The sequence below is a fragment of the Protobothrops mucrosquamatus genome, unplaced genomic scaffold (assembly GCF_001527695.2).
Source record: "Protobothrops mucrosquamatus isolate PMUCROS unplaced genomic scaffold, P.Mucros_1.0 scaffold4, whole genome shotgun sequence".
NCBI lineage: Eukaryota > Metazoa > Chordata > Lepidosauria > Squamata > Viperidae > Protobothrops > Protobothrops mucrosquamatus.
This window is the reverse complement of record NW_015386391.1, coordinates 1,394,121-1,411,967: the sequence shown is the minus strand read 5'-3', so window position 1 is coordinate 1,411,967 and position 17,847 is coordinate 1,394,121. Positions and strand designations below refer to the sequence as shown.

Genomic DNA, 17,847 nt, shown 5'->3' with positions numbered 1-17,847 from the left:
GGCTTGGAGGTGACGGGTTTGGGGAAACTGCTTGTGTTCTGGAACAATCTCTCCCCACAGAGAGTCGCCCTGTCCCCACTGGCTTTTGAAAAAATGCTAAAAACGGGTTTTTCCCCCCCCCTTGGGCTTATGAGTTCCCGAGAGCCAGTTAAGGGTTGTGTAAGGTTTTATCGGTTTCCAGGTAGTCCTTGACTTACATCCATTCATTTTACGGCCGTTGCAGCATCTGCACAGTCAGATCATCCAAATTTCGTCTCTTGGCACCCGGCATGTACCTGCTGGCTGGGGAGTTCTGGGAGTTGAAGTCCACGCGTCATAAAAGAGCCAAGGTTGCCTACCCCTGGTCTAGCCCATGATTGTAGCCCAGAATGCTTTCTTCAATCAACCATGGCTAGTCTGGGGCTAACTCTGATGTGTGAATTCAGGATTGGAGAATGGCTTTGGGGGGGGGGGAATTAGCTCTCGTTTTGAATATGAAAACTCGGTTTACACAGACCTGTTTCTTTGGAAACGCCTGAGGTTTGCTGGAGAAGATGCCTCTGGGTCAGCCTGATGGGTATGGGGGTACCGGCGATTTTTGCCTTGTTTTGACACCGTTTTTCCCCCCTCTTTGCAACCGATGCTGCTCTCTGAAATACCCAGTTTTCTTTTTCCTCTGAAGGAGAAGTAATCGAAAAGGGTCACGCAGCATTAATGGGGAGCCCCTGGTTTTCTTCCACTTCTGCCTTCGAACACTTTTGACATTTCCTGAAGTGAATGATATTTCAAAGGAAAAATAGAAACTTGGCTTTTGCTGGGGAAAAAAAATAATCATTTATGTTGGCACCTTCTCTTTCCCCAATTGTGATTTTTTTTTTCTCCTCCGCCTTTGGTTCCAGGACAACTCCTGTTGGAAAAAAAAAAGAGAGAGAGAGAGAAAAGAGCGGAAAAGATGAATAGGTGACAGGAGGTTTAACGAGGTCTGCATTGGGGCAACAGGAATTAATTAGGGATTGATTATCTGCCTGGCACTCCAGAGAGAATGAATTCATTTCTGCTTGCTAGAAAGGAATGCATCTTTTTCAATTATTCCTGCAAAAAACAACAACCCTTTTTTTAAACTTTAAGAGTTCCATTTGCATCCTAGATTAATCTTTTCTTTAATCACACCGAACAGGGTTTTTTCCTCTCTGGCGTGATTAGAGCATCCATGTCCATAGGCGGTGCACCTATCTGACACCCAGGCCACGTCAGAGAAGGCAACCTTGTTTATTTTCCTACCCCATTGATGCAATTTCTAAAAATGTGTGTCGGGAAAAGGACGGGTGTTGCAAAAGTCTTTTGACTCCGGGCTAATGAGAGGCTGTGATAGAAAGAGACAGGGTGTATAATATGATTCCCAGGACTCAATAATTTGAAAAAGCAATTTACTACATCTTTGATCCAGTGCCCAGAAAGCAAGCGATAGCCTTCTTTTTCATCAGTTAATGACAATTTAACAAGTAGCAAGGTATAATAGATTTAAAGCGGGAGCTAAGGAAACATGAAATTGATGGCCTTTTCAATTGGATTAAAAGAGGAGCTGAGTAAAAAGAAACCTGAGGAATTGAAGGAAGCGGCAGTGGCAGATGGGAGGGTTACTGGAGGCGACTTCATTATTAGCCATAAAGACTAAAAATGCCCAGGAATCGGTCCGTTCCATCTAGCAAGATGAGAGAAAACCATATTTGTTGACAAGCACTAAGGGGTGTCTAATAGGAGGGAGGTCAAAAAAGTCAAGATGGAGACCACCGTTGTGCAACCAAAGCCCCGCCCCTTTTTGTCTGCTCTGCAAAGGGGGGGGGCTTTGAATGTGGCTGCCATTTCTGATGAAAAAAACAAGGAATTTTGAAAGGTACATTCAGAAGAGAGCTGGCTCTTGGTTGGGGGCATGCAGACCCTTCAGTAGAGGGTGCTCTAGTTATGTTATTTGCTGCTTTGTTAATGGTAGATCTTAAAACCTGGCATAGCTGAGTCTTCCTTCCTTCTCCTGTTTACAGAGTAGGGAACAAAAGTCATGCAGGCCAACATTACTTTTATTATACTGTTATTTTGCAAGCCTGAATACATATCCCTCCTCCATCCCTTTATCTTCAGGAGAATTAGAGCAGGTCTTATGTGCTTCCTCCAATTACAGTTCAGGTTACTTTTATCTGACTGTTGTCTTGGTTGCTGTTCTTCCTTCTGTTCCCCAAAATTATTGGTTCTCCCTCTAACAATGTCCTTGGGTCCCTGTGGCTCCCTAAGACCATTTCCAAAGGGCTGAAGTGAGCTTAGAACCCAGACCTTGGACAACTTCACCCTTCCAGAAGTTTGTTGCATCATGTGGGATCAGAGTCTTGAGCTCCTTTTAGGGCTGGATCCCTCGCAATGGACGGGATCAATGACCACCCGATCGATCACCAAGGTTGCTTTGCAAAGGGGTCCTGACAGGAAGGAGGAATAGGAACCAAGTCAATGACTTGGGCGTGTTGTGGTGAACCCTATTAGACTTGTTTAAGAAGAGGTCGGACAGCTATTTGTCTGAAATGGTATATAGGGTTTCCTGCTTGAGCAGCGGGTTGGATTAGAAGACCTCCAAGGTCCCTTCCAACTCTGCTGTTCTGTTCTTCTGCTGGTGAGCTGGGCTGATGGAGGATCCTGTTGAAGCACATTCAAATTTCAGCACACCATGGTTAAACAAATCATGGTTTAAGATCCTGTAGTTTAACATTGCTGCCTCAGCTTTCTTTAGGTTCCCTTCAGAGGCCTTTGTTTGTGTTAGGAATTTCAGTGGATTTTGCTTGCAAAAATGTTTTGCATGTCGATGACATTCTTTTGAAATGGCCCCCAACCTCACATCTCTGGGGTACTGGTGCATTTCCAAGATACGAGGTGTGTGTGTGTGTGTGTGTGTGTGTGGGTGTTGCAGCTACTTTCATCTGTAGCTGGATTTATTGGGGGGGGGGGGTCATTTTATTCCCCCTTCCTGCCTTTGCTTATTTTCTCCCCTGCCCGGTCTGTCCCTGGGCAGAGGGGGTCTCCCTGAGCCCAGGAGGGTGACAGAAATGAAACCATTAGCCTGGTGTTTAAATGCCAAAGGCTCTCGGTTTCCTTAATGACCCCTTGGCGCTGAGGGGGGGGGCAGGGATGCTGAGTGCTTTGCAGTTTTCCGAAGGGGGTCCCCGGCCCCGATAACATCTTTCTTTGCCTGTTTGGTCTCCAGGCAGATAAAATCTCCAGTGGAATTAAAATGTTAAAAGCCAGCCTGAGATTTCTATCTTGCTGGGAGGGGGGAGGGAGGGGGGGGCTGTCTGGGGTCCTTGACTCTTGGAGTCTTGCAAAGTATTTAATAGGCATTTGCTGAGTCTGAGCCAGAGGTCTTCCTCTTGAGGCTGATATGCCTTGGGGGGGTGGGGTGTTTGGAGTTGTGTTTCCTTTTCTTCCCTCTGCTCTCCTTACAAATCTGGGAGGGGAGATTGTGTCATGTTTGGCAAAAAGTGGGGAAAAAAGTCACCCAAGCACAAATTGGCAAGCTTCTGTCCTGGATGTCAACCAGAAATGTGTCAGTCATCTTTCCCGATTGGCATTTACAATTTGAATGGAACCAAACCAATGAGTAGTAGGTTTACTTCCAGAAAAGGGACTTTGAAGTCATCCACCCTTGGACCGTTTTGGGGTTTCAGCCTGGAGAAGCAGACTGGCTGGAGGACAGAAGAGAAATTTGTAGCTCAGGGTTGAGCTAGCACTGATAAAGTTACCTAGTTGGATAATCAGACTTCTGCAAGAAAAGAACCATCAGGGTCCTCAGTGATTGGAGAATCAGTGTCCATTTCAGAATTGCAAAGGGAAAAAACATTCTCTCCTTGGCTGGAGGGGCTGGGAGGTGTGTTAATCCTGCCTTTGGGGTAAGGAAAGCATTTGTTTCTGAGCGCCTCTGCAAGCATATCAAATATAAGCTGGAAACAGTGGATATCTTGACTAGAATTTCTCAGCTTGTAGACATATGGACTCCTATTCCCAGAATAGGAAAGTATTGTGTGAACCTGCCCAATTACCGTTTAATCAGTAAACCACGACTGAGTTAAACCCATGTTTATCATGATGTATGTACAATATTAGGCAATATATCCCTCTTTCTCTGTGTAAATAAAAGTCTGGAGCAGGAACATGCTGAACATTAGTGCTTCAATTTGTTAGAAGCAACTTTTGTTCTAAAAAAAAAAAAGACATATATTATGGGATGCTCTAAGACCTGCCTCGTAAACTCTCTCCAGAGCTCTTCATTCTGGCCGTGTCTGTGTTAAATGGACCGGATTTTAAGTGTTTTTCCCCTCCCGGCCTCGTTGCAATTGGAACGTGATGGGAGGTCCGTTCCGAAATAATGAAAAGTGAGTGTTTCCTTCCGCGCTGCATTCAATTAAATTGGGTAGAGAGGATGAGCCGCTGTGAACTCCCTTACGGAGTTTCCGTCTGGGCCCAGTGCTGAAACGACACTTTGAACAAAAGTGTTCATTTTTCAAAAGGCTTCTTTCGGTCTCCCTTTGAGAGAAGTGAAATAAACATTGGCAGGAGAAAGAGTCGATGTTGCAAACCATCATGGTCCAATCTTGACTTCTTTTCTGAAGCAAGACCAGGCCCAAAGTCAGGGGTCTCCAACCTTGGCAACTTGACTTGTGGACTTCAACTCCCAGCTGGGGAATTCTGGGAGTTGAAGTCCACACGTCTAAAAGTTGCCAGGTTTGGAGATCAAATTGCTGTCAGCCTTCTGCCATTGAGCTAAGCTATTAACTGTGATTTGTTGAATAGGCCACAATGGCTGGGCTCCTTTCGGTCCATTTCCGTGGCTTCCGTGGCTTCCATTTTCAAGCTGTCCACAGAAGGGCTTTTAATGAGCTGCCAGGTGTGACTGCAAGCCCCCTTGTTTGTAAGTCAGGTTGATGTGCTGTGCGAATCCACCCACAATGCAGGTAGTCCTCGACTTATGACCGTAATGGAGCCTGCAAATTGTGGTCATAAGTTGAGGACTCCTCGTGCTCTGTGTGAGCATTCAATAACCAGATGGTAGATGCCTTAACTCTTTTAATATTTTGGCAGATTTCCTGCTGGTCCTCACCGGCTGTTTTGGTGTGGCCATCACATTCTCCTAAGTCAACGTTTCTCAACCTTGGCCACTGGAAGAAGTGTGTGGAGTTCATCTCCCAGAATTCCCCAGCCAGGGAATTCTGGGAGTTGAAGTCCACACCTTTCAAAGGGCCAAGATTGAAAAACACTGAGGCGTAAAAGAGAGAATTGTGCAAAAACCTCCCATCTCAGCCCCTTGGAAATTCAGCATTTCCTGGGAAGCTGATGGCCACTGGATTTTTGAAGCAATTACCTCTTCGAGCCATTAGCGATGACAGCTCTTCCCCTGGAACCATTTCTTGTAAATGCAGGTTCCGGCAAAGCAATTTATTAACCCCACCCCTTCCATTAACCACGGAACCTGCCAAAAGGGCCCGTGCAGGTCTGTTCCCCGGGCTGCTTTTCCATAAAATATTTGTCCTTGAAGGAACTTGGAATGCAAACAAGACTGCCAACACTTGAGCCACGCTCGGTATTAAGAATCGACCGAAAGCCACGGTGGGGGAGATTCGCGGAGTCCCCTTTGTGCAAGGAAGCTGCTACTTAGAGATCATTTGGGGAAGCAGGTGGGGTGTTTCAGCTCCAGAGTAGATAGATTTGCAAGCACGCAAATCAATTCAGGATCAATTCAGGCTGCCAGAGCAGCAATAAAATAGAGCAAAAATGCAAGGGCTTTGGAAACACCATCACCTAAGTCTCGCTTAACGTCGCAACAATCTTAATTGCTCTCTGTTTCTTGGTGCCCAAGTTGTTTATAGCAATAAATCCTGTGGGTCGAGAGGCTTCCCCTCCCCCTCCTGACTTGTGGAATAAAACCTGAGGATGGGATTCAGATCTGCCTCCCTCGGTGTAGACAAAATTGAACAGAATGAGGGGTGATGCTGGAAGGGGTGCCTCTGCCCTGTATCATTGAGGACGGAAAGATCCCCCTTGTTGTGATTGTGGTGCTGAAATGCAAACTGTTAAACTCATTGTGCAAGGCTGGCTGTGATGTGTGTCCTCTGGCTCCCTAGAAGCTCTGCATGAAGCAGCGCCAGAGGCCACTGCCTCAATAGCTGAATTGGACATTCGGTTATGAGGCCACTGCTGCGTCCCCAGAGAAGTTTTACATATGCAGGCAGTCCTCAAGTTACAACAGTTCACTTAGGGACCGTTCGAAATGACAATGGCAGAAGCTTAGAACGAAGATGATTTGATTCAAGAAGGGGCTTTTCAGACATTTAGGACCATTGTTCCCATCATCCACTGGCTGCCCCATGTGGAGCATTGCATTCCGACGTACGTCTGCAGCAGGACCCCCGAAGAGCTGCCGTAATTGTTCCCCAGTCACTCTTGCTGGAAAATGTCCTCCGGCAGCCTCCAAATTTTTGTGGCGTTGATGAAATTTGCAATTACTTTAACTTCATCAATTGCTCTTGCGACGCCCCTGGACATTTGACGTAGCCACGTTTTCCCCACCAGAGAGGAATATAAAACCAATGAGCCTCGCTGTGCTAAGCCTCCCACTGGTGGTGCTGGGAGAGGCAGGAAGTGATGGAGGACGTGGTGCAGAAAACGTTATTTCTAATTGTGCGAGAATGAGTGTTGCCGAGATGGTCTGCGCTTTGTCCCTTGTGGTCTTCCTCAGCAGCGGGCATGCAAGCTTGCTTTTTTGCACTTTCCTCGCAAAGGGTGTGTGTGTGTGTCTGTGTCTGTGTGTGTGAGGATGGTTTGGCAGGATCTTACGGAAGTTGTTGGAAGGTGTTGTGATGAGCCGTGGCAATGCAGGGTCTCTAGATGTGCCTGCTGGGCATCAGGGTTTCCTGCTCCTTCAACTAGCATCACTCAGGTGAGATAGTGGTGTAGAAATTTAATAAATAAATACATGATAATGTGCAAGTAGAAATAGAATGACTGGGGCAGAAGAAAGCAGAGGCAGTACCAATATGATAGGCGCCCTGAGTGTCATCCAAAAACACCTGGAGCACCACTTGAACAGCACCGGCATTGACAAAATCCCCATCAGTCAATTGCACAAGGCAGCTTTACTCAGGACAGCTGACATCCTGCGAGGATATCTTTAACCTTTAACCCCATCAGACATCCACATCTACCTATCCCAGGTCCTTGGACTCAGTAGGTGGACAAACAGGCCAAATCTAGTCTGAACATCTGGCTGATGAGCGACCAACCATAATAAAATTCAACAATGTTGTCTCTCAGAACCTGGAAGGGTGGCTTGTCTGTAGCAGAGGTTACCCTCTGGAGCAAGTTCCCCCCAAGATCTGGACAGCCCCCTCCTCGCTGTCGCCCAGAAGAGCTGTGAAGGCCTGGCTGTTCCCCAAGCCTTTGGCCAGGGAGAAGAAGACCCCCTCATTTCATGATGCTGGCCATCTTTTCTTGATTTTATTGTCATTTCTTTGTTTCATTGCTGGTAGTTGTCCAGAATCTTTGGAAGCGATCATCTCAGCGATCCTAAACATCGAAGTCCAGCACCTCTCAGCAAAAGTCCTGCTGGCTGGGACTGCTGGAAGTTTAGCAGCTAATCCCCCTGGTCCCCAACTTAAAACAACCTTCCCCAGTTGAGTTCCCTCCAGATGAACTTCACCAGACAGAAGGCCACGCTAGGGATTCTGGTGGGTTGAAGCCAAACTTCTAGATTTGGAGGAGGCCACAGATGGACCCTTTGGTTTCCGTTCTGTAGGACCCATGTTCCTTCCTCCAGCTGGATCTGAGATGGGAACATGGTGGCAACGGGAGAAGTGCAGTCCCAAGGATTCTGAGGAGAAGGACATCAAACTTCATCTCCTCATTGAAAGACAAATCTCTTCCTCAATGAAGAGTTATTTGTAGACAAGAAAAAGAACTGTGGTTTTGTTCCAGGAGACCAACCATCCTGTTTTCTTTTGCTGGATGGGCTGTTTTCTTTGTATCCCGATGGAGAGATTGTGCATTTTGTTAATTTCCTGTTGAAACAAATCTCTCTTAAAGGTGAGCCAAACACTGAAGATAAAATACACCCCTTCGTTTTGAGTGGTGCTGCGCAGTTCGGAAAATTCTTGGCTTGTCATAATGGTTTTCCCAAGCAATATTTCTAAATGTCAAGTTAATGTAGTTAGGGAGCTGTGAAAATCACAGCAACCCAGTATGCGATGCGGCTACATCTGCTTTCACAAAGATGCCTGGAGTGGGGCTGGACTTAGTGGAGAAATCCGGCTTTAAATACCTCCCTTTTTTAATAAAAGGAAGAAAATTACCTTTATCATCCATTTGTCCTCCTATTTGTTATAGCTGCTATTCACAAAGAATGACAGTTTGGCTTAAAAAAAGAACACATCTTCCTTTGTGTCCGTGCACGTGTACTCTGTGGGTGTAACAAACATTAAAAAAAGGGGGAACAGCTGGTGGTCCCCTTAATACCTACCTTGAAACAAAGACTTGATTTTTCTGCAAGAAAACAAAACTTCACAAGAACCGAAGGGGGTCGAAGTGAAGGGCTTCGCTTTTGAATATTAGAGTCTAAAATCAGTTTGTGGTTGAGATGATCAATTCTATCCTTCTGAGATCAGGAAGAAATTATTCTGAAGTGCTGCTTGTTGCGTTATGGTGTGCTTGTTTATTACCCCAGAAGCTGTAGCAATCTGGCAGATACACAATGAGGTAAAGTGTATTATCACCGGAAAAAAGAAAGTAAAGAAAATAAACGTGGCCTTAGAAAAGACCATAAAGATGGTACAAAAAGATACACGGGGAGCAGAAGAGCCAAGGCAAAGATCAGAATCAAGGCAACAGATCCAATGCTTAGGTGTGCAGGCAGATTTATGAGACATCTGGGAAGAACCATGGGCCAACTTTGAGAACGCAGGTAGTCCTCAGTTTATGGCCACAACTGGGACCAGAACTTCCTTTGCTAAGCAATAACAGGGTGGGTGATTGGGCAAATTTTTAATCTGTCCAGATTGGACCGATGCCGTCCTCGTCTCAGCTTTCATGTCATTAAGGGGGGGGGGGAAATGGACATCGATCTCTGCCGATCCCACTGCCAGGATCGGGTTGCAATTTTTCTTCTCGGGTCGGAATATAAATCAATAGAAAAACAGCCGCTTCTAAATCTGAGCCTTGCCTCGTCCTGTCACTTCTCTATTGCAAATCCAGGGATGATGGATCAGATCAGCACTTTGGCTGCTGCAAACAGACATGATTGAAATGTCGATAAAAAGAAATATGCAGTAATTGGAAGAGAGGTGCCAGCATCATTCAAAATCCAACCGATAAGTTAAATTACTGGGGTATCTGTGGATTTTTTTATTTTTCTCTGGATGCAAAAGGGAAAAACAAACAAACTGGAAAATGTGTAGGCTGAAGGCCTTATAAATATACAGGTGGTTTATTTGAAAGGCGGACGTCAGTAGCTGTGGGTTGCTTTCGGTGACAGATGACTAGATAAATATTGATGAGGCATAGCAGGGCAAAGACATGTAACAGAAGCAGGGTGGTTTGTGTTTTTTTTTTCATTTTTCCTCCCTTGTTTGAAGCCAGAAAGGTTCCTAGTGGTTTGTTAGACAACTGGTAGCTTAGATCCGTGTTTTCCAATCTTAGCAACTTCAAGATGGGTGGACGTCAACTCCCAGAATTCCCCAGCCAGCCTTGAAGTCCACCTATCTTAAAGTTGCTGAGATTGGAAAATATTAGTTAGATGATGGGGTTTAACTTAGACTTGATCATGCATTCTTCAAAATCCCGGAGATCAGCTGCACGTCTGAAAGTTTCCGTGGTTGGGAAACTCTAGGTTAGCTTTCGTTGGCAAATTCTGATGTCCAGGTGAGCCGGATGTGATAGACAAGCATCTAGAAAGAAAGACCAATTAAGTTCTGGTTTTCCTTAATATTAGATAAAATTGATTGCAGCCCTTTTAAGATGCATTTGAGTTTCAGAGTCTTCCTTATCTCATCTATAAGGAAGCTAGTGTGGAAGACGGCTTCCTTGACCACGTTCTACTGAATAAACTACCTTTGCACAGTAAGCTAAGCCTTAAACCACGATGGAGAAACCACACTGCTCAAGTTAACAGAGCAGGCTAAGCTAATGTCAAGCCAACCAAAAATGGATGTAGCCTAGTTGGTGGTTTAAGTCTGTGCAGAGATTTGAGCTAGACTGACTTTAGGCCAGATCAAAATTAGGCTGGGATTGGTGAGTAAGGGAGGGGCCTATTAATTTTGACCCCTGCAGGACTGCTCCATAGGGAAATTTTGTGCCCCACTCACTGTTTATTCAACGCAGAAAAGACTTCATTTCACACCCTCACAAGATCTCCCTCTTGCTATTTTCCCCTTTTATGACCCCATTTCATCAGAAATACTGCCAGGGTCTAACACACCCCAGGAATTGTGTTGCTGTCATTTGCAAGTCTCCTCCCCCCCCAAATACCTTTGCTGCCTACTTAGTGCAGCTTTAATGGCACTTAAAGGCACCGAAAGTGTTTTTTGCAGCTCAGAGTGGAAAAAGGGGATAATGGAGGTTGCAGAAATAAATTTTTTTTTTCTATGGGATTCGAATCTATCTGGGTGCAGAGAGGCTTTAATTGCAAAATGTGAACTGCGTCTGTTTGAGAGCAAGCAACTTTCAATGCCTCCAGCTATGCAAAGCTTGCAGTTTGGGGGTCAGACAGACCTCTTGGCGCTTAGAAAGAAAGCCTTCCCAAGTTTAGAGCAAATGATTGCCATTCCTAGGAACATCCCCCTCGGATTTCCTTCGGTCTAAGAAAAGGGGTGTGGTCACATGATCCCGGGACCCTGCAGCCGTCGTAAATACAGGTAGCCCTCAACTGAAAAAAGTGATTTATGACCGTTTTTCACACTTATGACCTTTCCAGCCTCCCCACGATCAAAAGATCAAAATTCAGATGCTTTTGATGTTGGAAGAGTTGGGAATAACTATCCCTGCATCTCTTGGTGCAAACCTTGGAGCCTACTCATGACCTTGTTTCTGTGGGGTTTATACCGGGTGAATAGAATCTCTGTCTGGCTGATGGATAAAGTGTTCATTTTAGCCTCTTTCTCAATTTCGGTCTCAGGAGGGAATCGCAATTCACTCGGATCCATATAATGAGAAGCTAATAGCTCCCTCGAGTTTTCCTGCTTTTTAAAAATCCTGCTTTTTTTGCCATCCCCGGTTTTGCATCTTAAAGGAAAGAGGTTTTCATTCTCTTTCCCCCCAAAAGAAAAAGTATTGATTGATAGCACATCCCTGAATTCACTTTCAAAATCTTATTGTTGGAGAGTTTTAGACGATGCCAGAAAAGAACACAATAGAAACATTAAAATACATAACCAATGTTAACGCTCATAGAAGATCATTTGATAATTGGATACTCTGTCTAAGCCAATTCTCTTTAAATTAGCAGATTACTACCTAATTCCTGTATTTTTCATTCTGAATATTAATTCTTTTCTTTGGATGCTCAGCTGTTTTGATCGTATTAACAGGAGTTTAATTTGAGAGCAATTTAATAATGCATTAATGAGATACGAGCAAAATCAGAGAGTTGACAAAAGGGTGGCTTTCTTCCCTAATTCCTGCTTTCCCTGCTTAAAAAAGAAGACTAATTCAGATTTTGTATTCCTGATGGCTGAACCAGTAAAATCGTATTCCCCCTGTTTATTAAAAATATGTTTATATTGTTGCTATTTGTTGTGAGTGTTAAAGAATAGTAAAACAATCCATGCTTGGAATGAGCAGCTCAACAGAAAAAAAGAGAACATTTTTACAAAAGGTGTGAAATTAAATAACAGTTTTGGAAGTTCAGAGAAGTGCCTGGAATTAATCCCCAGGAATTTGCAGGTTGGGTTAGAAACTTCGAAAGGGAACCATTGCTCAGAATGAAACAAGTTCTGGTTATGGTTTTTTAATTAAAAAAAAAAGGGATTCCTTTTCTGCCATCCGTAGCTGTGAATGCCTTAGTCTTCAACTGAAAATGGAAATGTTCCCCAGAGATAGATGGATGGATGGATGGATGGATGGATAGATGGATAGATCAAGGTAGATAGGTAGATAGACACAGACAAATAGAAGTAGGTAGGTAAGTAGATAGGTAGGTAGGTAACAGTAGATAGGTAAATAGACACAGACAGAAACAGAGAGACAGACAGACAGAGATCTGATCCCCCACCTCCCTTTTTCCAAAGAAAGTTTTGTAAAGTCAGTAGTTTGTGTGGATGAAGTCCTTTCCACTTACATCCGTGTTTTGTCACCTTGTTTACTCAAAGAGGCCTTCCTGGGTCAGCCCTCCATCCTCGAGGGGGTGTGGGGGGAAGACTCACACCCTGGGTGGTCTTGAGCACCTTTGGGATTTCTAGTGACAACCCAAGCAATTGGCCAGTCTCGTTTTCTGCAGGGAAGAGTTCATCAATTCTAAGTATGAAATAAACGCAGGCGGTCTCCCCAGTAGATGGATGCTAATTTTAAAATACGGTTGGGCTGCCTTGGACTTAAATCATCCCTTTCTGTAAACGTTGTCGATGCAGTGGATCTCCCAGCTCTGGGTTGATGAAAAATTCATCACTTGCCTTTGAGGGAAGCAGGCAGATGCATTTAATTTTAAAGGCCTCTTTAGGCAGAAGACTGCACTCTGGCCCCAGATGAAGCTATGGTAGTTGTGTTTATTAAATCTATTAGTAGGTAATTAGTAGAATACATCTGTTGGCTCTCGGTCCATTTCCAAAATCAAGAAAGAAATTAACTTTTCAACTCCAATTATACCCATGGCGACATCACTGCTCTGTATGAAAAATGAAGAAACTCAAATGGGTCCTTCAGTCACTTTGCTGCCCGGTTTATAAGAACAAAAGTCTGCTCTGTTACTTCATGGTGTGTGTGTAAATCTTTTTAGAATGGGGGATGGACTAGAAGACCTCCAAGGTCTCTTTCAGCTCTATGAATTCAAGTTTCTTGCAGTTCCACCAGCCCTCTCTTGCCACGGCATGTGGGAATATCTTAATTACTTCATACCTTATTTCCATCTTTTCTGATGAAAATTTAAACATTTACTAAGGAAATATAAATTTAGGGAACAGTAGATAATTCTTGAAGGATTGATCAGTAAATTCAGCCCAGCGTCTCATTTTTCCAAGAGTTGTGTCCTGGTAATATATTCGTTAGCATAGGTGCAGTGTTGACAATATTAAATTGTTAATATACCAAGTGCCTTTCATTATATTTCCCGAGAATCTTTCTCACTTACTTTTAGCTACAAAGAGAAAGAAATATTTTCGAAGTGACATCTCTGTGAAAATGCAGGGATGGCTTTTTTTCATTTAAAAAAATCTATTACACCAGCCAAAGGTGACAGGGTTTTCTGATAATACGTAATAAAAAAAGAAAAATCCAATAAAAATAGCGGAATGCATTTTTTAAAAAAAAATTGCAGGAAACTAGAAAAATCCTGAGTTAAAAAAAAGGAAGAATTATTTGATCAGTCTTTCAAAACAAGATGAATCAAGCCTTGAAATGTTTTTCTGCAGGAATGGTCAGTAGTCCCAGCCAGCCAAGATGGTGGGCTGCCCACAGACCATAATTTTGCCCTTCAGTCTGGCAGTTCAATCCTGCAACAGCAAGAAAAAAACCCACTGCACCCATTTCATTGATTTAAATACTGGTAGACTGAGGCACAACGAGATCGGTATCAGGGTTGTCTTGGTTTTTACTCAGAGTTGATTCCAGGGGGGCCCTTTTGGGAGCAGATTTGTCAGATTTTAACTCCACATCCACTGCCTTGGACTATGCCTTGTATTCTTTTACGAGGCCCTTTCCTCTTTCCCCCCTGTACTGGAAATTGTAAAAATTAATCATGGATCTTCCGCCTACCCTTGCCCGTCCTCCCTGCTCTTAGTTGCAATGTATGGTAATTAGACATCAGAAAAGCTACATAAAGTTTAATGCGGCAGTGGAATACGATGTTAAATTATCTCAGACTGCATCCATTAATTAAAGAAAAGTTCTGCCAGAAATGGGGTTTTTTTTCTCCTCCTAATCTTTAAAAAGTGTATTGCTCTGTTCCAAACTGACTCTCCAAGGGTAGAAAAAGGAAAGCTGGGGAATAATTGCTATTGCGATTATTAGAGGGTAAAACGGCCTGAACCTGGATGACGATCTGAGCTTTGAAGTTGGGATGGTAGATAGAAGTGTCCATCTTGAAGTCAGGGAAAGCCACCGCTGAGAAGAGATGGTAGCCAGAGGACTGGGTTTCATGTGGATGCCTTTTCCATGGTCCAAGGCCTCCATCGCTGGTGTGGGTACAGAGCAGAGGGGAGGGGTCTTCTACAGTTCACCTGGACAAGATAGAGATGTTGACTTGCTGTAATTTGATGAGAGAATGGTGGTGACCAGGCCAGAAAGCAAAGGGCGATGAGGTTTGCAGCACCATGGACAACTCCAAAGAAGCTCTAGCTGGGTTGGGAAGCAGAGAGGAAGGAAAGGCTTCCCAGGTCATGGCTTGTTGGGTTTGTGCAGCACTGTAAGTTGTAAATCAAGGTTTCCATAGCACGGAGTCTGGATTCACAGAGTCAGCTCAACCAAGACTGAGGAAAACCAACGTACCGATGTATTGTGTGACGCTTATCCTCGTTTTTGAAAACGTGGAGGAATGAACTTCCTCTGCAGATCCCTTTCCTTCATTTTGGGTCAGTCCCCTTATGTGTTTTCTCCACTATTGTGTAAGTGCTACAGATAACCCATGTCCCTAGGGGGATTTGGAACGCTAAGTTACGACATCCCAGGTTCTTGGGAAGACCTCAATGAGTATCAAGCCAATGACAATTAAAGAACTGGCTACTTATATAATAATAAACCACCATCATTACCTTGATGGAAGAAACAGCATAAAATTCCAGTAGAAGAGAATATTGTAGCTCAAGCTTGAACCGTGGGGTCCTTGAAGTTCTCTGAGCTTAGTTATTGACTTGCAGACATTTCAATATCCAACTACGTAACATCATCAGTGTGAGGGAGTGTGGGGTTTTCTCCTTATTTATATACAGTCCCTTGCCCTCCTGGCATTGGTAGAAGCATGTTTTTCTTTTTGGAAGTTTCTTAATTTGGTTTTCTGTTTGATTGTTTGTCTGGTGTTAATCCTCGCTTATCTGGGTATTGGTCACTGGATATTTGTTTTTATAGGAGTTTAGCCATCCTAATAATTTGGAATAGAACAGAAATATGAATTTTCAGAAGTGCTCACTGATGACAATGTTGTTACCTAGTCAGGGGAATGAAACCTTTGCAGAGAACAACCAAGCTCGGAGAGCACCAAGGACTCCACAACGTTGAAAGTGCCCGATGCATAATCAACTTTATTTTAATGTGTGATGTGCTTCACTTTAATGGCAACCTTCACTAAAAGGTGCTGTGAACACCAGGCCCCAGGCTTTTAATCTTGCTAAGTGGCTTAATTTTCAGCTCTGTCTTCTTGCAGGGACCCCCACGATAGAAATAATCTGTAATTCAATCTCAGTTTGGTTCTAATGTGAGCGGGGAACAAGACGAGGAGAATCCAAACAAGCTTCAATTTTTCATGGGAATCATTTTTAGGGGCTCGGTGTCCCCCCCCCTTTCTTTCTTCCATTCTATTGAAAGCTGCTTTGCCAGGAAAGGTGAGCGACCTGCAAAGTGTCAAAGTGCTTGTTAAGTTTCCATCCCTTTATTAATGGTGCCCTGGAGGTTTGGAGGGCGAAGATGGTGTGGGACTACTTAGCATTCAAAGAAAAGGTAATGCCTGCCTGTCACAATCCACCCATCTCTTTTTTTCCTTTTGCTGTGCTAATTCACAGGCTGCTGGGATTGGGGGGGGGGAGGCATTCTTTGATCACCTGAGCAGCAGAGGGCTTTGCATGCTGGGGACCAATTAGTGGAAAATGCCCAAGGCCTGCAGGCAGCTTCAGAGAGAGAAAGAGGATCCATGCACTTTGGCACTTGCCCGAATTACAGAGTTGGAAGGGACCTTGGAGGTCTTCTAGTCCAATCCCCTGATCAGGAAGGAAACCCTATACATTTGAGACAAAGGGCTGTCCAATCTCTTCTTGAAAACCTCCAGGGATGGAGCACCCAGAACTTCTGAAGGCAAGTCCTTCCACTGGTTATTTTTTCTCATAGGAAGTTTCTCCTTAATTCTAACTTGGATCTCTCCTTGATTAGTTTCCATCTATTACTTCTTGTCCTGGCTACAGGTGCTTTGGAGAATAGCTTGACCCCTCTCTTCTTAGTGGCAGCCCCTCAAATACTGTATTAATACATGGCCATCATATTTTTTCCCTTTGTCCTTCTTTGAATGGACATACCCAGTTTAAGCTTCCAGATTCCTAAACATCTTTGTTGCTCTTCTCTACACTCTTTCCAGGGTCTCAGTATCTTTTTTGTATTGTGATTACCAGAAACAGGATGCAGTCCTTTATCTCCTGAATTTCTCCGGCTTTTTATATCTTTCTCCCAGAAAACCCTTAATAACATGGCTATCGTGATTGTCTTGCCTGCTGACTTACTAACCACCTTCTCTTTCCTGTTTTTTTGCTTTTCAGAAGCCTTTGAAATGGTCGTGCGCCACGCGAGGAACTACACCAACTCTATGTTCAGGAGCTACTATCGCCATGTGGCTGCCAGGACTTTTAAACTGGTGGGGGAACTCTTCACCGACATCTCCCTGTATGTCTTGGGCTCGGATATCAGCGTCAATGACATGGTCAACGAGCTCTTTGACAGCTTGTTCCCCTTGATCTACCCCCATGTGATTCATCCAGGAGCCCCCGACCCTCCTGTGGAGACCCTGGAGTGTCTGCGGCTAGCCCGGCGAGACTTGAAGGCGTTTGGGCCCTTCCCCAAAATCATGATGACCCAGGTGTCCAAGTCCCTGCAGGTCACCCGGGTCTTCCTCCAGGCACTCAACCTTGGCATTGAAGTGGTCAACACCACCGATCACTTGAGGTTCAGCAAGGAGTGTGGACGGGCGCTCCTGAAGATGTGGTACTGTCCCCAGTGCCAGGATCTGCTCCTGGCCAAGCCGTGTATGGGATTCTGTGGCGGGGTGTTGCAAGGATGCTTGGCCAGTGTGGTGGAAATCGACAGTTACTGGCGGGAATATCTACGCTCTCTGGAAGGGATGGTGAAGGGCATGAAGGGCACCTATGACATAGAACACGTGCTACTCAACCTCTTCTCTTTGGTTCAGGACGCCGTCATTTACATGCAGAGGAATGCTGGGAAATTGGTCACAACCGTAAGTTCTTCTTTTACTAGAGCCATTTGTCAGGGTGTGGGGTACTGATGTTACAGGAAAGTCCTCTCCTCCTCAGAAAGAAGGAAACACGCCTTCTCTCAGTGGGGAGAGAAAGTTGGTGGACCATTCATGACACCTAGAGCCAGCAGTTGCTGCTTTGGCTGGTGGGCTTCCATAAAGACGTGGCCCAGAAGACACTTGAAGGACATTCCTTCTTTAACCAGCATCTTTGTCTCCCTGAAGAAGACTTGGAAGCAGCTGAGATCATATTGTACGTCACGGTATGGCCGGGTTATGGACCGTAAAAGGTTCCCAATTTTTCTTTCCCTGCTCTAATTTTAAGATGACGGCTTGATAAATGTGGCCGGCCGCAAGACGTCCTTTTTGTCGGAAAGAAGGAAATGAGGCTGATCTTAATTTTCTCCCATCTCAGGAACCCCTGAAAGAGCCTGACTTGCATTTGTCTTCTTTCTCAGTTGGCTGCTCTC

At 44.5% G+C, this 17,847-nt stretch overlaps 1 protein-coding gene across 1 annotated transcript in view; it reads left to right on the top strand.

The window, feature by feature from the left end:
• GPC3 (glypican 3) overlaps positions 1-17,847 on the top strand; it is a 52,630-nt gene that overhangs the window by 8,168 nt on the left and 26,615 nt on the right. The window contains exon 3 of the mRNA XM_015832425.1: positions 16,665-17,359. Within this exon, the coding sequence (XP_015687911.1) occupies positions 16,665-17,359 (695 nt within the window). The remainder of the gene's footprint in view (positions 1-16,664; positions 17,360-17,847) is intronic.